The 18,920-nt window shown below is 38.5% G+C and overlaps 1 protein-coding gene across 3 annotated transcripts in view; it reads right to left on the reverse strand.

Moving 5' to 3' along the window:
• Window positions 1–18,920, reverse strand: part of PIK3C2G (phosphatidylinositol-4-phosphate 3-kinase catalytic subunit type 2 gamma) — a 210,475-nt gene that overhangs the window by 109,247 nt on the left and 82,308 nt on the right. For all 3 annotated transcript variants that reach the window (XM_061363896.1, XM_061363895.1, XM_061363897.1), the window contains exons 17-18: window positions 6,462–6,555; window positions 5,205–5,299 (exon numbers count right to left, since the gene is read on the reverse strand). In XM_061363896.1, the coding sequence (XP_061219880.1) occupies window positions 5,205–5,299; window positions 6,462–6,555 (189 nt within the window). The remainder of the gene's footprint in view (window positions 1–5,204; window positions 5,300–6,461; window positions 6,556–18,920) is intronic.

An 18,920-nucleotide genomic window follows, 5' to 3' on the forward strand; every position in this document is an offset into this window, starting at 1 on the left:
GAGCTATGCTACTTCTTTGTGCTTCTTCACAAAAAAATCTCGTTGTCTCATTTGACACCATCTTATTCTAAAACTGGAGTCTGACAAAATTTAAAGTCTGTATATTAGGAAACAAAACAATTATCTGCCTGTTTTCCAAGGCAATAATCCAAGTCCCACATGGCTAATAATGAAGCACTTAGCATAGTAGATGGTTGAGTCATTATCTCACAAAAATGATGTTCTAATGGTGTTATTTACTATGAACATAAGTAACTAGAGAAAAAAAGGTCTCCAAATTATTGGCATTTCATAAGTAAGGATTATAATTTCAGAACTAAAATCCCTGAATGTGAATCCCTTCTATGGTTGTGATTCTCTGCAGTCCAAACCACAATGATGATCACATCAAGTACTCTGAATTTAGATGAAATTTATAATCATCTCTTGGTTGAACGACACATTACCATCAGAACGTTTGTAACATTGAGCAACTCCAGACTCAAATCCTAATGTAGAGTAGCAAAACAACTGATCAAGGTGGCTATTCACAGTTACTGATATGATTTTTGATTCTGATCAGTAAAGGGACTGAACTAACACAAAACAAAAGACACACCTTTTGTATTTACATTAATGTCATTTTAATGGGTTGGGCTTTTCAGCTTGCTCTACACAGCTATTTAGGAAGTTCAATAATAATTAACAGACTTGATAACTTCTGACTGTGGGAGAAAGACAACATAATGTCCTCCAGAAAGAGCTGGAGGATGGCTGCCTGTTTACCATTCAGATAATTAGGAGTGTTGGACAGATGAGTATCTGGTTTATTTATTTGTTCTTTTGAAGTCTTCAATTAAATTATGGTTAATACAGACCAGTTTGACAGTGAAAAATATACTTCCTTTCAGAAAATATGAAGCAATAATCTACTGCTCCAATGTTGGGGTGCTGAATGAAACTAAGCAATAACAGTTTTTGAAAACATACTGTTGAGATACAAAGCTCCCAGTAGTAGAGAATTTAGCTAGGGTCTTTTTACAGTTGTACACATGGCTTATGTTCTTTTTGCTTCTTACAGTTCTTTTTCATATAGAAAATTAAATTAAAATATTATGTTCCAGTCCTGAAATCAATAGTCTAATCACATTGTTTTCAGTGTGCTTTCACTAGCAATTCCTTTTTAATCTCTATTCTTACTTATCATACAAGATGTGTCCTGGCAAAGATAGCAGACTACTCCCTTGTTTCTTGGTTGTCAGTTAAAATACAGTTGAGAAATGCAATAAACTAGTAAAGTTCTATAAAGATTTAGTGACTTAGAGGAGAAGCTACAAAAGGACATTTTGGCTTCAGCAAGGATTTCACCTCAGTTTTGGGTTTGTTTTCTTGAGCTAAGCATACCAGACCAGATTCTCACGCTCCACCAAAATTTACAAACACCTGCACTCTTCCAGGACAGTTAAACCTTTTTTAGCACCACCTTCAAGCAGCTGCCACAGATCCTAGAGGACACTATACTTTTCCCTATTACTCTAATCCTTCCGTGGAAGGGTACCATCTGAGAGACACACTCCTGGCCTGCTGCTGACCCAGCCAGATGTTCCAGCTGTATGCTGCAGCTGCCACCTGTGAAAGAGCTGAAACTAGCAAAAACACTCAAGCAAGTGGGAAACCAATTGGCAGGCTACCAGAGACAGACAGACAGGAGGGGATTAAAACCCTAGTACAGAAGATGACAAAAAAAAAAAAAATCAACCCTCATGTGTGTGTGAAATGCAAGGAGATAAACAGAGACTTTAAGCAAACAGGAGGGCCTACAGGGGCTCAAGCAAGTTTCTTTCCCCGCAAGCAACTTTTCTGCTTTGCTAGAATCAGTTTAATAACTTCTCTTCTTACCATAGTTCCAGGGAATCGGAAACTTGTTCAAAACTAGAATTAGAGTGAATTTCTAAAAGGTAGTGGGGCAGGGTCAATGTTCCCCCTGCCTCATGGGCATTAGGAACTCCTCTGAAATAAGACTAAAATGGGTTTTGTGGTACAATGGTCCTGTGCTGGCAGCGTATGCATGAGCAATTTTTAGTCTCTTTTTATTCAAAAGTACCAGTGCGGAACTGAAACACTGATGGAAGCAGATGGCCCAAATTCCTCAAGAGTTTAGAGAGGTGAAAGGTTACACACGATAAGAAAAAAAACCACACACAGAGGGTGTAAGATCAATTACCTTTTCACTCAGCAGAATCAATGGAAGCAAATGCAAATGGAAGCAAAGAATAGACTAAAGCTATACTGACTTACAACACCTGAAGAGGTACCGCAAAACTGAATATTCTGCCTGTTCTGTCCCTCTTTGCCTATTATTGTCCCATATTTTTTAAATAATATCTTCAGACAAACTTATCACTGCTTGATGGAAAGGAGCTGACAATTTACCACCCACCATTGATAATAAAAAGGTGATGAGCCAGTATATCATTGTTGTGTAGCTGCTTACCTCTGATGTGCAGGGAAACTGAGTAAATTTTAAATCACAGAGATATTATTATATTTGTCATTAAAATAAGTTAATGTTGTCAGTCAACACCATTTCTGGTAACTAGTTTCTGCATTCACAGTACTGTTGTAAAACATGGAAGTTAAAATCAGTTGAATTTTCCCCTGTGGTTCTGAAATCACATCACCATTTTTCTGAATTACATTAGAGTCTTCATTCCATGTTTTATTTTGGGCGGGCACACTGTGCACAATGTTGTATCATTTAATAGTGGGATAGTAATGTCATTCACTACAATTAAAAATAAGTACAAACTTTTTACTAAAGTTTGGTTTTCCCAGTCCGTGCTTCTTTATTGCTAATTTGGTAATGGAACAAAATGTTACACTTGAGAATAACTGCGTTTCTTAAAAGTTCGTAATCTTACATGATTGTACATGCACACCTGTTCCCCACATTATTAGATCATCAAACTTCTTTTAAAATCTATTTAGCAGTAAATAGAAAAAAGCCCTCTGTTTTCCATTACTTTTATGAAGACTGGAATTCAATTTGTGAAAGAAAACCTTAATTAAGGCTTTATTAGTAAGAACTATGAAATTACTGTTAAATTTTGTTAGTAGAATTTATGGCTTGAGAAATTGCCTTTTATAATACTGGAACAGGAATATTAATAATTACATTAAATGGAATGTTAGGCAGAAAGTTCTCTACTGAAGAATATGATGGAACAGAGTGACCAAAGGAAAACAAAAGTGTATAAAAGCAAAAATTTTATGAGAAGTTTTAAGCAAAAAAGAAGAAAAATTTTAAGAGATGTTGCCATATTAAAGTTCTCAGTTTAGACTGAAACATTTGAACAAAAAAACTAAATAAAAGAGGTACCTAGCATGAACAGGGCTACTATCAGCTGAAAGGCAGAGAATACAGTGAACAGTTTGAAGTATTCTATTTTATGCTTGTATGAATAGTTATGCAATATATTAAGCTATATATAAAATAAATCTATTTTGCCACATTAAACTGTACCGTGGCAGATAAGGACATCTATAAATAAGGATAGAATATCTGCTGTGTTACACAAGATTACAGTATTGGACAGATTGAGCAAAATTAGGGAAGAAATGAGGACCTACAAAGACCTGTGCCGAAAAGTAAAGAGGAAGATGACCACAGATACTTAGTCATTTTAGTTCCAAAAAGAAGAGAGGTGTTAAAGAAGACAGAAGCAAACTGATGATATTCCCACTGTCCACTGCAGTCTCAAAATAATTTCTAATTGCACAGCAAAACTACTAAACCTTTGGGCACACTTAAGAACCCTAGACTGGACATTTTACAACCAGTATGACTAAGTTTAATATAAGATAGTAGAAATCGTCTCAGGCCTATTTCAGGCACTGCCAGCAAAATGGCTTGTTAAATGTGTTTCCTCTTTATTTGACAGATACGCTCCTTAGGCATGTTGCTGTTATCCTACTCATTTCAGTGAAACAAACACATTAATAACTCTATTTTCTCTCCACTAACACTTCCAGAGATCATGCAGGTATGAAAGTATGACCTCTGCTCTTTTCGACCTCACACTTCATCAACCAAATAATTACATTTCAAGTTCTTGTCTTTCCTGTGCCGGGAGGAAAGCTTTTGCTTTAAGGGGTCTAAACCAGTTGCACCGTAAATGAAAGCTCAGTTCATCCATCATTATTAAACATGGAAAAAAAACCCCAAAACACGAAGAGCTTGATTTTCACATCACAGGGCAGTTGTTCAGATGGCAGAAAGCCACATTCCTATTCAGAGAGCCTTGACATAACAGCACAGCAAACAGAATAACCACTGCATGCAATAATACATTTAGAGAGGTCATTACATTGTAGAAGTATGGTGAACAGCCCTTACTGTCAGGAGTAGTACATCTTCACAGTCATGAAAAGGACCTATTGGAATCTCTACCAGCACAAGTCAGACTGATATGCAAAGGGTAAGAGAGACACTTCGACACATGAGAAGTCTGACAACTTCAGGAAAGGTCAGTGAAATCAAAAAAGCAGGATCCTTTCTAAGTAAGCCAATGCTGCTTGGAACTTGCAAAGTTTGAGGAAGATTATTCTTGGTTCAAACCAGAAGATGCAAAAAAATACAAATGATATCTTACTTAAGTGAACGGAACTTCCCCCCTCCGTCCTGCCAGGGTATTATGAAATGAGTGGTTTACAGTCTTTCAAAGAACGACCACTGGAGGTATTAGCAAGAGCAATTTTAATATGATTTATAAAGGCATGACTGCACAGAATTCAGTGAAGGGTTCACTCTATTACTCACTAGGTGGATGAAGCATACAGAGGAAAACTGAGGTAAAATTGAGCTAAAGATGATTGATACAGAGATCAAAGGCACACAGGGCAAAGGAGACCATCCTGTAGAATCATGAGGTTCAGAATAGACCTCCTTGCTTTCTAAACTCTTGATGGAACCTAGGTGCAGCTGGATCTCCTCTCAATCTTAGATTTGGTCAATAGTATTCATCTAAAGGGTGATGCATCACCACACAGTGCAGGATGAAGGTAGAGACACGTAGGTGTTTTATATAATTTACCCATACCCAGTACTGAAAGGGAGATGAAAAAGGAGCAAAACCTTAGGTTTTGTTTGTTTTAAACAAAAAGAATCATGGATAAAGTTCTCTGTAACAGAAAATTACTGTGGTGGTAATGGTAAACGATCTTACCAGTAAAGTTGATGGGCCACTTGGATGCTCTGAAGAGAACGATTCAGCAGGAGTTGCACTAAAGGACTTTCAAGACTCCACTCAAACTTGAGCACCTAGCAGATAAATTAATAATAAGAATCACTTGTATGTTGGCTTTATTGTCCCCCCTTTATCACAAAATTAATCAGAAAGTCCTTAGTTTGAATGAAGTAATCCAATATATGGAGAACTCCCTAGTAATGCAAAGAGAAAGAAACATCAGGCTCAGGTGTCTGCCACTGACCCGTAAGATAGACAGGTATCATCCTGATTCTGGCTGTGTTAGCATATTTGTAAGTATGTAGCTTTTCTTCCCTCACTTAAAACTATCAATACTATATTTAAATTTATATCAGATTACCTGGTTTGCCAAATAAACTTATTTGTGAAACAGAAGCTGTGGAAAGTGAAAGGTCATATAAGTGTACCAATTTGTGAAAGCTATAAAGCTGTACAGATTCTACGGCTTCACAGTAGCAGATTAGTGGATTACATATATATATTAACACATGTATACATATATACCTATGTACAGATACATGTACATCTACACAGATATGTGTATATATGTGTATTTTATATAAACATACGTTTTAAAATGCATAAAACCCCCTGAGGAACTCTGGAACATAAAATAGTAAGCAATCCATGCACACAGTGTTACAAAGTAAGAGGATAAAAGTTTCAATAGTTTCTCCTTAACTGCAACACAACTACTCAACCACGAAGTGATTGCTTTGGAAGCAGTGGGTCCATAACTTGTAAAACATTAAAGTCTATTGAAATACAATGTACATCTACAAAGAGGCAATTCCATACCCAAATTTCCCTGGTTACTGTGTTGACAAGGATTTTCCACTTATATGTGATATTAAGAAAACTGTGATTTATTGAAACACCATTTGCTTCCTTGACTGCAACAAAGCCCTATGACCAACAGCAACTGGTTTAGTGGTCATAAAAGCATTTCTCTTGTTCAGATACCATTTTTATTTGCCTTTATTACTTGAAAATACCTCCTTTTAGTATACAGAAAAGCTCAATCAACATGCCAATACACTCACATTCTCTTGAGTGAAAAACAGTCTATATCTCAGCCTTGTAGTTAATTCAATCATTGCATCAGCTGACCAACATTTTTTTTATTCCTCTTACAATGTATCAATCAAACAGAAGTATTTAATGAAGTTATTGACCCAGACAGAAGAATTCTTCGGCTATCAATTTCTTCCTTACCTGAACCAGCTGTGGAAGGTATTCTAACAATTCGTCATTTGACATATTTTCTATTTGTTGGACTGCTGTTCTGCGAATATCTTTATCTGGAAAACTAGAGCAAAATAAATAGGTATCATTAAGAGCTACTGAACTACTGCAACTCTCCTGAGCTCTCAGTGATACAAAATGTTAGAAAACAAGCTTTTTTTCTCAAAATGAAGTAAGAAAAAAAATCAATTCATTTGTTTTACTGTAGCAAGAGTCAAGAAACACACAGCGGATAACTTAACTGGATTGACTGTTACAGTGTCATACAGGAGGAAAAAAAATTAACTTCTAATACCTTTTTTAATTTGAGCTATCATGTATTACAATTTTCTGGGATATGAAGCAAATTATGGATCTTCTTTTGCTGCTCTTACTTACCTGAAATAGAAAATTTCTGTGCCATGGGAACTTTTTAACAGTCACCTGAGGACTTCTTTTTTTTTTGGGCAACAACATAAAAGCTTAAAATTTCCAACACAAAAATGGTTCATTCTTTTAATTTATTCCAATGTCAGCTTTTCTGGTTCATATCATAATACATTAAAAAATATTTTTTAAACAGAAATGATTTTGAAATGGAAAACGTGTTTGCTTTTTAGCTTTCCTAAAGGAAAATTCAGTGAAAAATCAACACCTTCCCCCACAAACACACCAAGTCAGTGAAAAAGCCGTTTCTGATGGGAAAATGATTGAGTATTCAGCATAAGCTGTAGTCTTAACAAATGCTGGTTGAAGCAAGAGTAGCTGTAGCCTAATATAGATTTTGTGATAGAGCTCTAACCACAAAAATTATAAAAGAGGAAAACACAGTGTAGCAGCAATGATTAAAAAAGGGACAGCAGGCTGGAAAATATAACTGGTCAAAACATAGTTTTTAAATAAGAAAAAGAATGAAACCTTGATGTAACCTGACTGATCAAAACTGACTCTTAACAGAACATTTGTTCTCATTTCAGAAAAAAAGACAAAATGTACACAGTGTTTTTGTATACATTTCTGAAAAATAACCTTTTAAGGACTTTTTCTGAAAAAAAAATACAAAAACAATTTCCACCTTTTAAATGTGTTGCAGTTGTGACATTAATCGTGATAAAGGGAGATTTTCATGTACACACAAGTTGTCTACCTTGGTTCACAGTTAGCTGTTCTGCTACTGTCCTGCTTTCACACGGAAAGAAACACGTGCTCTTCTGTGTATGTCTGCTATGTGCTGTCACCCTTAACTATGTGTTAGCACTTGAAGCTTATCCAATCTTTTCTGTCTTCTCCTGAGCAGTCTGGAAATGTTTACACAGACCTTTAGTTACCAGAGCCGTAAGAATGGTCATCTCTGTCTAAGAAGCAAAAATGTCTTCAAACAGCACTACAATCAATTAGATGTTTGAAAGAGCTGCTGTGCTTTGATCCAGTTCTCTGAGGGCAAGTACCTGCCCCACAAAAAGCCGTGAATGCCTTTCCTCTGAACTGATATGGCTAATAGCTCTTTTGAAAATCTCTGATTTGGTAGTCTAGGCATACATAATAATGACACCTGAAGGACAGAGATTACCCTGTCAATTCATGCTGGAGAAACTCCTTTGAAATCAGAACCATCATGTATGGCAGCAGGTGTAATGCAGCCACCAGAATTACTGCTTTATGAACTCAACAGTAAACCAGACTTTTCTCTTCCAGGCTTCCCATCCAGCCCCTCTTGACAACAATACACCCACTAGAAAAATAAATCAGAATTAAAACGTGGGAGAGAGTACCACATTTGCAGCAATGACTGCTCATTGCTATCAAGAGAGAAAGAGAAGAAATTATAAAGGTAAGTGCTCAGAAGTATAATGGCACCTGCAGCTCTGAACTTGAGCTTTTAAGTTCAATAAAACAAGCTGAAGCAGAACAGTATGCACACTTTGATCACCAGATTAACTATAGGCTGTCAAAAGAAGTGGATATTTGGAAAAAAAACAGCTAACAGTTGGACTTGCTTGAAAGGCTTCGCTTTCAGTGCTGAAATCAGCTGCTACCTCTAGCAATTTCCAACCCCCTTTTAACCATGCAGCTCAGGTCTAACTTTATTATTTTGTTTGTCTGTGGTAGTACATATTTGATTATGTTTTTAATACAGTTCATAATTGTTTGCATAATGCTAAAAGGGCCTTGATGGGGATAGAGGGAATACATTATAAATAAATTATCATGATAGCCCCAAATTAGCCTGTCTTGCCAGGATTATTTATTTATTTATTTGAGGCAACCTATTAGGAACATGAAACTGTTACTTGAATATTCACATGGCTATTTGGAACAAAACATATTTGAAGGAGGACTGGATCCTAAAAGAAAAAAATCTCTTTCATATCATCCTATCTTCTAGTTACACGACTGCTCTACAGGTTTGTGTGCCAAGCATGTATAAATATAGGTCTTTCCTTTTCCCTTCTCACCTAGTTCAACAGACTGCTGAACAGTAAATTATGCCCTATACAGGCACCAAGTCAAGCAGAAAAATACTACTTAGTTACTGCTTGTCTTTACTAGTACCCAACATTTGAATATATGCAATGCTATTATGAAAAGCCCACATTTTTACAACTAAACAAAGAACAATAAAATTATTTTGATCCCAACCTTTCCAGAAAATTCAAACATTAATATTTGATTAGTTTAGAATTAATTTGCTCCAAGTCAAAATTGGGGCTACACCTGAGCTAGCAAAAGTATCTCTAGATGTGATTAAAATAATGATGAGCTCAAACGCATAGGCACTGTGATAAAACACCTACAGGCTAGTTTCCTTTGGGAAACATGGCTCTTGTCACTCTTCTTGAATGAGATTTTCATAGAATCATAGACTCAACTAGGTTTGAAAAGACCTTTAAGTTGATCAAGTCCAATCATTACCCCAGGACTGTCAAGACCATCACTAAACCGTGTCACTAAGGACCTCATCTACACTGTTACTGAACACCTCCAGAAACAGTGATCATCACTCCCCTGGGCAGCCTGATCCAATGTCTGAGCAACCCCTCAGTGAATAAATTTTTCTTAATATCTAACCTAAACCTCTCCTCCGGCAGCTTGAGTCCATTAACTCTTCTATTGCTTGTACTCAGAACAGACTGACACCCGGCTCACTACAACCTCCTTTCAGATAACTTCCCACCTCTCTTCTTCAGACTAAACACTCCCAGTTCCCTCAGCCGCTCCTCATCACACTTGTGCTCCAGACCCTTCACCACCTCCCCTGCCCTTTTCTGGACCTGTTCCAGCACCTCAATGTCTTTCTTGTAGTGAGGGGCCCAGAATCAAACACAGTGTTTGAATTGCAGCCTCACCAGTGCTGAGGACAGGGGGATGATCACTGCCCTGGCCCTGCTGTTACAGGCTGGGATGCCATTGGCCTTCTTGACTGCCTGGGCAAAAGCTGGCTTATGTTCAGCTCTGTCAATCAGTATCCCCAGGTATTGTGAGCAGCTTTCCAGCCACCCTTCCCCAAGCTGGAGCATTGCATGGGGTTGTTGTGGCCCAAACGCAGGATCTGGCACTTTGCCTTGTTAAGCCTCATACCATTTGCCACAGCCCATTGATCCAGCCTGTCCAGACCTCTCCGCAGAGATTTCCTATCCTTCAGCAGATCAGCACTCCCACCCAACTTGGTGTTGTCTGCAAATTTACTGAGGGTTTGGTAATTTGTTGGTCATGATTACTAAACTGCTTCTTTCAGCTCATAACTACTGAGGTCAGCTTTGAATATTTGTGAAAGAATGGGTAGTTTACACATTCTTTTAACTACCTGACAATTTGTTAGGCCCCAGATGCAGTATCCACTCTTGTCTTGAATTTCAGTGTTGGAAAGGGCCACAGGTACAATATTTTGTTTGGTTTACCCCTTACATTTGAATTTGAGCAAACATTTAACATGATCAGGAACACCAGAACTACAGCAAATACTTATAAACTCAACTTATATTTCATGGTGCTTATGCTATTCATGCTTATATACACCAGTTTATTTGCTAAAACCCAATAACAGGGTAAGGTCTAGAAGCAGATCTGAGTAAAAAATCCTACACTTCACTTGCCTGGAAACTACACCATCTTTTAGTCTCGTAATTAATTAGGGCTAGAGGGTTTAATTCCAGTGAATAATCTCTCAAACTTCTTAGCACTGCATCAAATCTAATTTTAGTAATCCATAAATTAGTCTCAATTATAGGATGCAATTAATTGATTTTTTGGCTCTCTGACTCAATGCAAGAGACATTACTTTAGGCCTGAGAAAAACACCTCCATTTGGTGGACATTTTCATTTCATTTTAGCGGACAGCTGTTTTCCAGGGCTTGCTACAATGAATACGTAACTATTTACACATAATGAAAACTCTAGAAGCAGAGAAGCAAGATGACTGTATTACAACAAATTCAATATTCCACTCTTTAAGGGTATTCTTCTAAGAAAGAGAAGCTCATCTGTATCACAGCTCATCTGTATCAGATCAATTTTGCAAAGGATTTGGACCATGGATTTATCAGGTTCCTGACATGTGTCTGCTGATAATGGCTTCAGAGGCAGGAGATTAAGGCACTCCTCTTCCCTAACTGTTTTATGGTTGCTACCAAAATCTCTGATAATTTAGCTAGAAAAAAAAGCAACTTAAGCCAAAAACCTTTAACAATACTTATATGTCTCACTCTTTATGGGAGCTTTCATCCAAGTTTCCACTTACTGTATTTATTTTTTTTCTTGGAAAAAAAACCAAAGCTACTGGTCAATGAATAAGTAAATAGAGCTACAGTGATCCTCATTTATTTGCTTGTCTGCATTGTAATATACTGTAGCTTTCTCCTTTTGGCCAATTTTATTTGTTCTCTCTTCAGGTAATGAGTACTCCATAACAAAGACCGTGACTTCTTACAAGTTTTTTTTCCAGTTACACACTCAGGGACACTATTGAAAAATAATACGCAAATAATAGCTGCAGAGTCCAGTTCTTAGCAATAGGTCACGCTATGCATGACTTCAAATTCCCTTAGTAGATTGTCAGGTCTCCCTTGAGACTTAGTTTCTGTAAATTCACTTTTGAGCTGGATGAGCACAGATTACAACATGTTTTAGAGGTAGCAACAACTTTAATTCTTTTCATATAGGTAGCCAATAGGGAGCTATTTGTCTAGATGTACTTTTCAGCTAAATCAGATTCAAACAGAAAACTAAGCGCTGTTGAGGCATCTTGTGGATTAGTGAAATTCTCCTGAGACTTTAGCATCTGCCAGCGGTGACTTGATTATGAACGAGAAATAGATGTGCATTTCATTTTTAACAGCTTTATTGTCCTAATTTTATTGCACTGTCTCAACCCCAGGCTGGAAAATATTTGTCAGGTAGATGGAACTATACAGCTCACTGTATTTTCTCACATTTGAGGGTATCTGTAGAGAACAGCATGGATTTTCATGACCCGTCTTTTAAGTTAGAGGCTTATAACATACCACAAATATCTGCAATTCCCTTTACATTTTAAGCTCTGTTGCATTTTAAAAAAAAAAAAAAGACTCTAGTCCCACAAAATGCATGTTATTAAGACTGGCAGAAACAAGGGAGTCTGAGCAAGTAGACCTACTGGAATGAAGATACTACCTAAAAACAACAACAACAACAACAAAAAAACCAAAACAAAGAAACCCACCCTCGATTTAGTAAAGGCTATCACATCACTGATGGGTGCAACTGGTCCAGGAAAGAAAGCCAGAGAAGGGGAAGGGCATGAAATACATCTGGTGGATCTAAGAGAACTAGTGGATGTAGTGGCCAAGTCATTATCTACCAAATTTGAAAAGTCATGGAAACCTGATGAAGTTCCTGCTGACTGGAAAAGAGGAAAAAGTCCTCATTTCTACAAAGGGGAAAAAAAAGGTCTGGGGAACTACAGGCCAGACAGTCTCACCTTGGTGCTTGGTAAGATCATGGAGGAAATCCACCTGGCAACTATGCTACAGCACATGGACAATAAGGAGGTGACTGGTGACAGCCAACACGGCTTCACTGAGGCAAATCATGCCTTAGAAATTTGGTGGCATTCTGCAACGGGATGACAGTGTTGGTGGATAAAGAAAGAGCGACTAACATCATCTACCTGGACTTGTGCAAAGTATTTGACACTGTCCTGCACAACATCTTTGCCTGTACACTGGAGAGGCATGGATTTCACAGAGAGATCACTCAGTGGATAAGGAATTGGATGGATGGTTGCTTTCACAAAGTGGTGGTCAATGGCTTGATGTTCAAGTGGAAAAAAGTGATGAGCAGTGCTCATCAGGGGTCAGTATTGGGACTGGTGCTGTTTAACATCTTTGTCGGTGACATGGACAGTGGGATTGAGCACACCCTTTAGCAAGTTTGCTGATGACACCAAGGTGTGTGGTGCAGTTGACATGCTGGAGGAAAGGGATGCCACTCAGAGGGACCTTTACAGGCTTAAGAGGTGGGTCTGTGCAAACCTTATGAAGTTCTACCAGGCCTACAAGAAATCTGGAGAGGTACTTTTTATAAGAGCAAGCAGTGATAGCACAAGGGGTAATAGCTTTAAAATGAAAGAGGGTAGATTTACAGTAGTTATTAAGAAGTTAGTTATTATTATTAGCTATTACTGTGAGGATGGTGAGACACAGGAATAGGTTGCCCCAAGAAGCTGTGGATGTCCCATCCCTGGAAGTGTTCAAGGCGAGGCTGGATGGACCTTTGAGCAACCCGCTCTAGTGGAAAGTATCTCTGCCCGTGGCAGGACAGCTGGAACTAGATGATTGTTAAGGTCCCTTCCAATCCAAACCATTCTATGATTCTATGAACTGTTTAAAAGAATAGACCAATAAGTTTCGGTTGGCCATTTAACTATTTTAAAACTAGACAGGAAGAGAGAAGAAACTTATAGAATAATGATTAAGGAATTCCTTTACTTTTAGCACACATTAGCAGGGCTTATTAGCTTCCTGTTGGTGATTGTTTTCATTCCTTTGAGGTCTTCTAAAGCAAACACTGTGTGAGTGTATGAAGATTAGAAAATGGCAAGGACTGAAAGAAAGTACAGAAAGATAACAAATACTGTCAGTAAAAAGGACACTGGATTTTCAAAATTTCAGTTAAAAAAGAGCAATATATTCATGCCTCATAAGACATGTGAACGTACCCCGTCCCCACACATTGCAAAGTTCATGGTCAGATACATTAGGTGTTACCTTGGCTGACTGATGGCCTGCTCAATCTGTAGAATTTACTCACAGAAAATACTTTCAAGTAATGCTTACATAGATTTTCTATAAGAAGTCGTGACTAAAACAACTATCAATAAGATGTCATGGAGACCATATGGTGAACCATATTCTATGAGAGAACAAGAGTAGGAAGAAATTAACAGAAAGCAGTTTTGCATTTGAAACCTATACGATTTAGTAGGTTCTTCCCACCCAAGACACAAAGTTTGCTCCCTGTTACATTAAAACAAAAGAAGAAAAAAAGAAAATTTGATAATTTAGAGACAGCTTTTTGATTAGATTGCACATTTATGTATAGAAAGCATGCCATACGCTACATAGCTGTCCATTGTTAGTTGCCCTGCTATAGCCGTCTGTTGTAGTAACTTCATATTTATTGCCAATAAAGCTAGAAATGGTTAAAGGTGGGGGGAGGGGGGTGTGGAGGAAATGAAAAGAAGGAAATAATTACATGCTGGTGCTTAAATGAATATATGCATACATCCCCACAGAATTTATCACTAAATTTCATGTACGTTACTACAAAGCAGTGTTCAAGTTTTATCAGTAGTGTGTTCTGTACATCAAATTAATTATAGACTGCTGCTTTGTTCTTATCTTATTTCTTAGCATAAGCCTGTGTTGCTGTCCTCACTGATATACAACTACAGCCTTTTAAACCAAGCAAGATGCAAACAGGCAAGATATACCCCAGCTGTATCTATTTGATAAATACTCTATTCGGCATTCCATTGTAGATGCTCAGGGAACAGTTTAAATTCTGCTTTTATTAAGACAATTACAACCTGATTCAAAAATTCTAAATCCATTTGGTTTTCAAAGGTGCAATAACAAAATCTGGCTTCAAGCTATCACGCTTTATTGTAATTATTAGAAAGTGAGTTTCACATATATTGATACATATCCTAACTACTGAAACTCTATAGCTAGTCTACTATAGAACATGAAAAATCAACAATAATATTGTGAGAACCAAAGGCTGAGGGATGCTATAAGCAAAAGGGTATCTTCTCTGGTCAAGGAGAGGTAGGAGGAGTCATATATTTATCTACTCTGCCTATTCCATATGGGGGATTAAGTGAGGTAGTACAAAACCTCTTTGACACATTAATGTCTGATCTCAAAATCCTCTGATTTGGCACACAGCTTTAAAGGCATGTCCTTTCCTGTGCACTTGCTGTGACAAAGAATTTAGCAGGAAGTTTTGAGGAAAAAATTAAGCCTACCACGAGGTTATGTCTTCACCTCCAATGTCTACATCAAAAAGTTCTCTCTTCAAGAATGTTTGCAGCCATGCACAAAGCTGGAAAATTACATACCTTCTTTGGTGACTGTTTACTGATTCTAGCATGATTTCCTGATTCCTAGCCATAATATCTCACAGGGCTGCAAATGTACTTTAGATGTGCCAGAAAAGCAAGATTAGAGAAAACATTCTGGTATTTGGGTTCATGAATATATTCAGGTTTTCATTTTTTATAATTTGAATAGCAAGATAACCTGACACAAAATTGTAAGTACAGTTGTCATATACATATACAAAATATTAGCATGTTAGTAGCACATCACAGAATCATAGAATAGTTAGGGCTGGAAAGGACCTTAAGATCATCTAGTTACAACCCCCCCCTGCCATGGGTAGGGACACCTCACACTAAACTATGTCACCCAAGGCTCTGTTCAACCTGGCCTTGAACACCACCAGAGATGGAGCATTCACAACTTCCTAATCCATTCCAGTGCCTCACCACCCTTATATTAAAGAATGTCTTCCTTATATCCAATCAAATTTCCCATTTAAGTTTGAACCCGTTACTCCTTATCCTATCACTATGATCCCTAATGAAGAGTCCATCCCCAGCATCCCTATAGGCCCCCTTCAGATACTGGAAGGCTGCTGTGAGGTTTCCATGCAGCCTTCTCTTCTCCAGGCCCCAACTTTCTCAGGGTATCTTCATATGGGAGGTGCTTCTGACCATCCTCGTGGCCCTCCTCTGGACTTGTTCCAACTGTTCCATGTCCTTTTTATGTTGAGGACACCAGAACTGTACACAATACTCCAAGTGAGGTCTCACAAGAGCAGAGGAGAGGGGCAGAATCATCTCCTTTGACCTGCTGGTCACACTCCTTTTGATGCAGCCAAGGATACGGTTGGCTTTCTGGGCTGCAAGTGCACACTGAAGCCAGCTGATGTTCATTTTCTCATCAACCAGCACTCGCAAGTCCTTCTCCACAGGGCTGCTCTGAATCTCTTCTCTGCCCAGCCTGTAGCTGTGCCTGGCATTGCTCTAACCCAGGTGTAGGACCTTACACTTGGCATGGTTAAACTTCATGAGGTTGGCATCAGCCCACCTCACAAGTGTGTCAAGGTCCCTCTGGATGGCATTCCTTCCCTCCAGTGTAGCAACTGAACCACACAGCTTGGTGTCATTGCCAAACTTGCTGAGGGCGCACTCAATCCCACTGTCCATGTCACCGACAAAGATGTTAAAGAAGGCCGGTCCCAACACCGACCCCTGAGGGACACCACCCATTACTGGTCTCCAGCTGGACCTTGAGCCAGTGACCACAACTCTTTGCGTGCAACCATCCAGCCAGTTCTTTATCCATCGAGTGAGCGGTCCACCTATCAAATTGATGTCTCTCCAATTTAGAGACAAGGATGTTGTGTGGAACAGTGTCAAGCACTTTGCACAAGTCCAGGTAGATGACATCAACTGCTCTACCCTTGCCCATCAGTTCTGTAGCCCCATCCTAGAAGGCCACCAAATTGGTCAGGCAGGATTTCCCCTTAGTGAAGCCATGCTGGCTGTCACCAAGCACCTTGTTGTTTTTCATGTGCCTTAGCATGCCTTCCAGGAGAATCTGCTCCAAGATTTTGCCAGGCACAGAGGTGAGACTGACTGGTCTGTAATTCCCCGGGTCATCCATTTTCCCCTTCTTGAAAACGGTGGTTATACTTCCCTTTTTCCAGTCACCGGGAACTTCACCTGCCTGCCGTGATTTTTCATATATGATGATCAGTGGCTTAGCAACTTAGGACCCGTGGATGGATTTCATCAGGTCCCATGAACTTGTGCATGTTCAGGTTCTTAAGATGGTCTTGAACCAGATCGTCTCGTACACTGGGCCCAAGGTCTTCATTCTCACAGTCCCTGCATCTGCTTTCTAGGGCTTGGGTGGTGTGGTCAGAGCCTTTGCCAGTGAAGACTGAGGCAAAGAAGTCATTAAAAACCTCAGCCATCATAGATGATGGCGTTTCTAACACTGCCTTTGGTTTCTTTCTGGCATCAAGAAATTTCACTGAATAAACAAGTACACTGATATTATTTCCCTGGCTTCTGTGCCATGAAATGTAAAGTTAAAGAAAGCTCTAGCTCCACTAAAGTTAAAGAAAGCTCTAGCTCCACTAAAGCTTGGCTTTTTACCAAACTCAGTAAGTGAAGTCAATGGCAAAATGCACAGGGCACCCATAAGCAGTGCTGAGTAGGAGGGACCAGCTTAATAACTTCTGCCTTAGGGAAAATTCTATTTTTTAGGCAATGGCTTATAATCATCCTTCCCTGAAGTGAGAGGTAAAACTAAGAGTGTAAAATCTTCTTCTACCCATCTCCCTGCCATCCTTTCGATCTTGTATTTATTGATTAAAGAAACTTTCATTGTTTTTTTAAATTTTTTTTAAGAGTTGGCTTCTGGAATTTTAAGAATCAATGCACTTACTCCAAGTACTGGATGCAAGGTTGCTACTGAACTTATCTGTGAAATGTATCATGATTTTTTTTCTAATTTATGAAAGTTTTTTCTTTCCACTGCTTAAACATGCTATCATTTGGCTGCATTGCAATGTGCTTATAAAGTGTAAGAGCATAAGCAAGAGAAACATGCTCAAAGAACAAGAAACATCTATTAAACTGTACATTTAACTGTGTAATGAACAAAACAATTCAGAAGTTTCAGATAGTTGCAAAGAGTGTTCTAACACAGATGCATGACAACAGGGCTTGATTTGATGGGCCATGATATCTCCCCCTAAGCTCTGTGATGCTGTCTTCTAACCCAGGCAATTAGGAAACGCCTCCAGTGATTTTCATTTCTTTATCCTTGCAAATATAAGCTTGAGCTTAATCACTGGGACAGATGTTGCTTTCTTGCTCTGAGGAAAAGAATAATTTACTCTCCAGCCCAAGGCCTGCAAAAGGGACTAGTGGTTTTGAGTACCCTCTCTAAACTGTATAAAGAGCAAGCTTATGCCTGCAGAAGAAATTCAGGTTCTCTTTAAGGCACTGCAAACTGAACTTTCATCAGAGGAAGCATCCAAAATTCAGAGTGATTGGAAACTCTTAGTCTCTTTTATGGTATTGTTAACAGTGTGGCAAACTGTGGCACATAGAAATGATACAACACAGAGCTGAACCGTGGATCTTCGTGGCAAACGATGTTCTGAAAGCTGAATATTTATGTGGAATTAATTTTATATTTATTTTTTTTAAATCACAGAAGAAAAATGCAAGAGGGCTTTTAAAAATTCTGTTTCAGGAATTCCTTGAGCTGTAGTCTACTGGAAGATAGGAGAGCAGCACCACCATGTCTTTATGGCCCATTCTCATTGTCTTCCCTACATAACTCTTGCTGGCCATCACTGGAGACAGGATGCACTAGGATGACTTTTGGGCTGATTTTGTGCAGCTGCTCCTGCATTCTTGCATTGTGTTAACAATAGATGTAGGCAGAGATCAGCTCTAATTTGTTATATTTACCTATGACTTGATACTGATGGTAACACAAGTCCTTAAAATAGACCTGAATATATAAAGAGAATTTCTTTTATATTCTACTCGTGTTTTATATGAACTTGGATCTTTCAGCTGTGTCTCAGTAATAACAAGAAATCAGAGAGCTGTTTCGTGGATGACAGAAGTGAGGAACTGAATTGATGAACTGTCAGTGCCAAACATAACACAGGATAAAGTTGAATGAACCTTCAAAAACAACTCGTTACGAAGCTCAAAATCCAAAGTCAGTGAAGGTAATGGTGAAGGAAAGCTGGACCCTATCCAGTGCTACTTTACTTTTCAAAATGATTGAAATCTGAGAAAAAGAGAACCAAGAGAAGAAACCTCAGAAATACATTTGTACGGAAGTACTCCTCTCCTTCAAATCACTCTATTT

This window comes from Neopsephotus bourkii, unplaced genomic scaffold (genome assembly GCF_033783945.1).
Source record: "Neopsephotus bourkii isolate Nb327-2 ecotype Australia unplaced genomic scaffold, CSIRO-AGI_Nbou_v1 NB_1183, whole genome shotgun sequence".
Lineage (NCBI taxonomy): Eukaryota > Metazoa > Chordata > Aves > Psittaciformes > Psittacidae > Neopsephotus > Neopsephotus bourkii.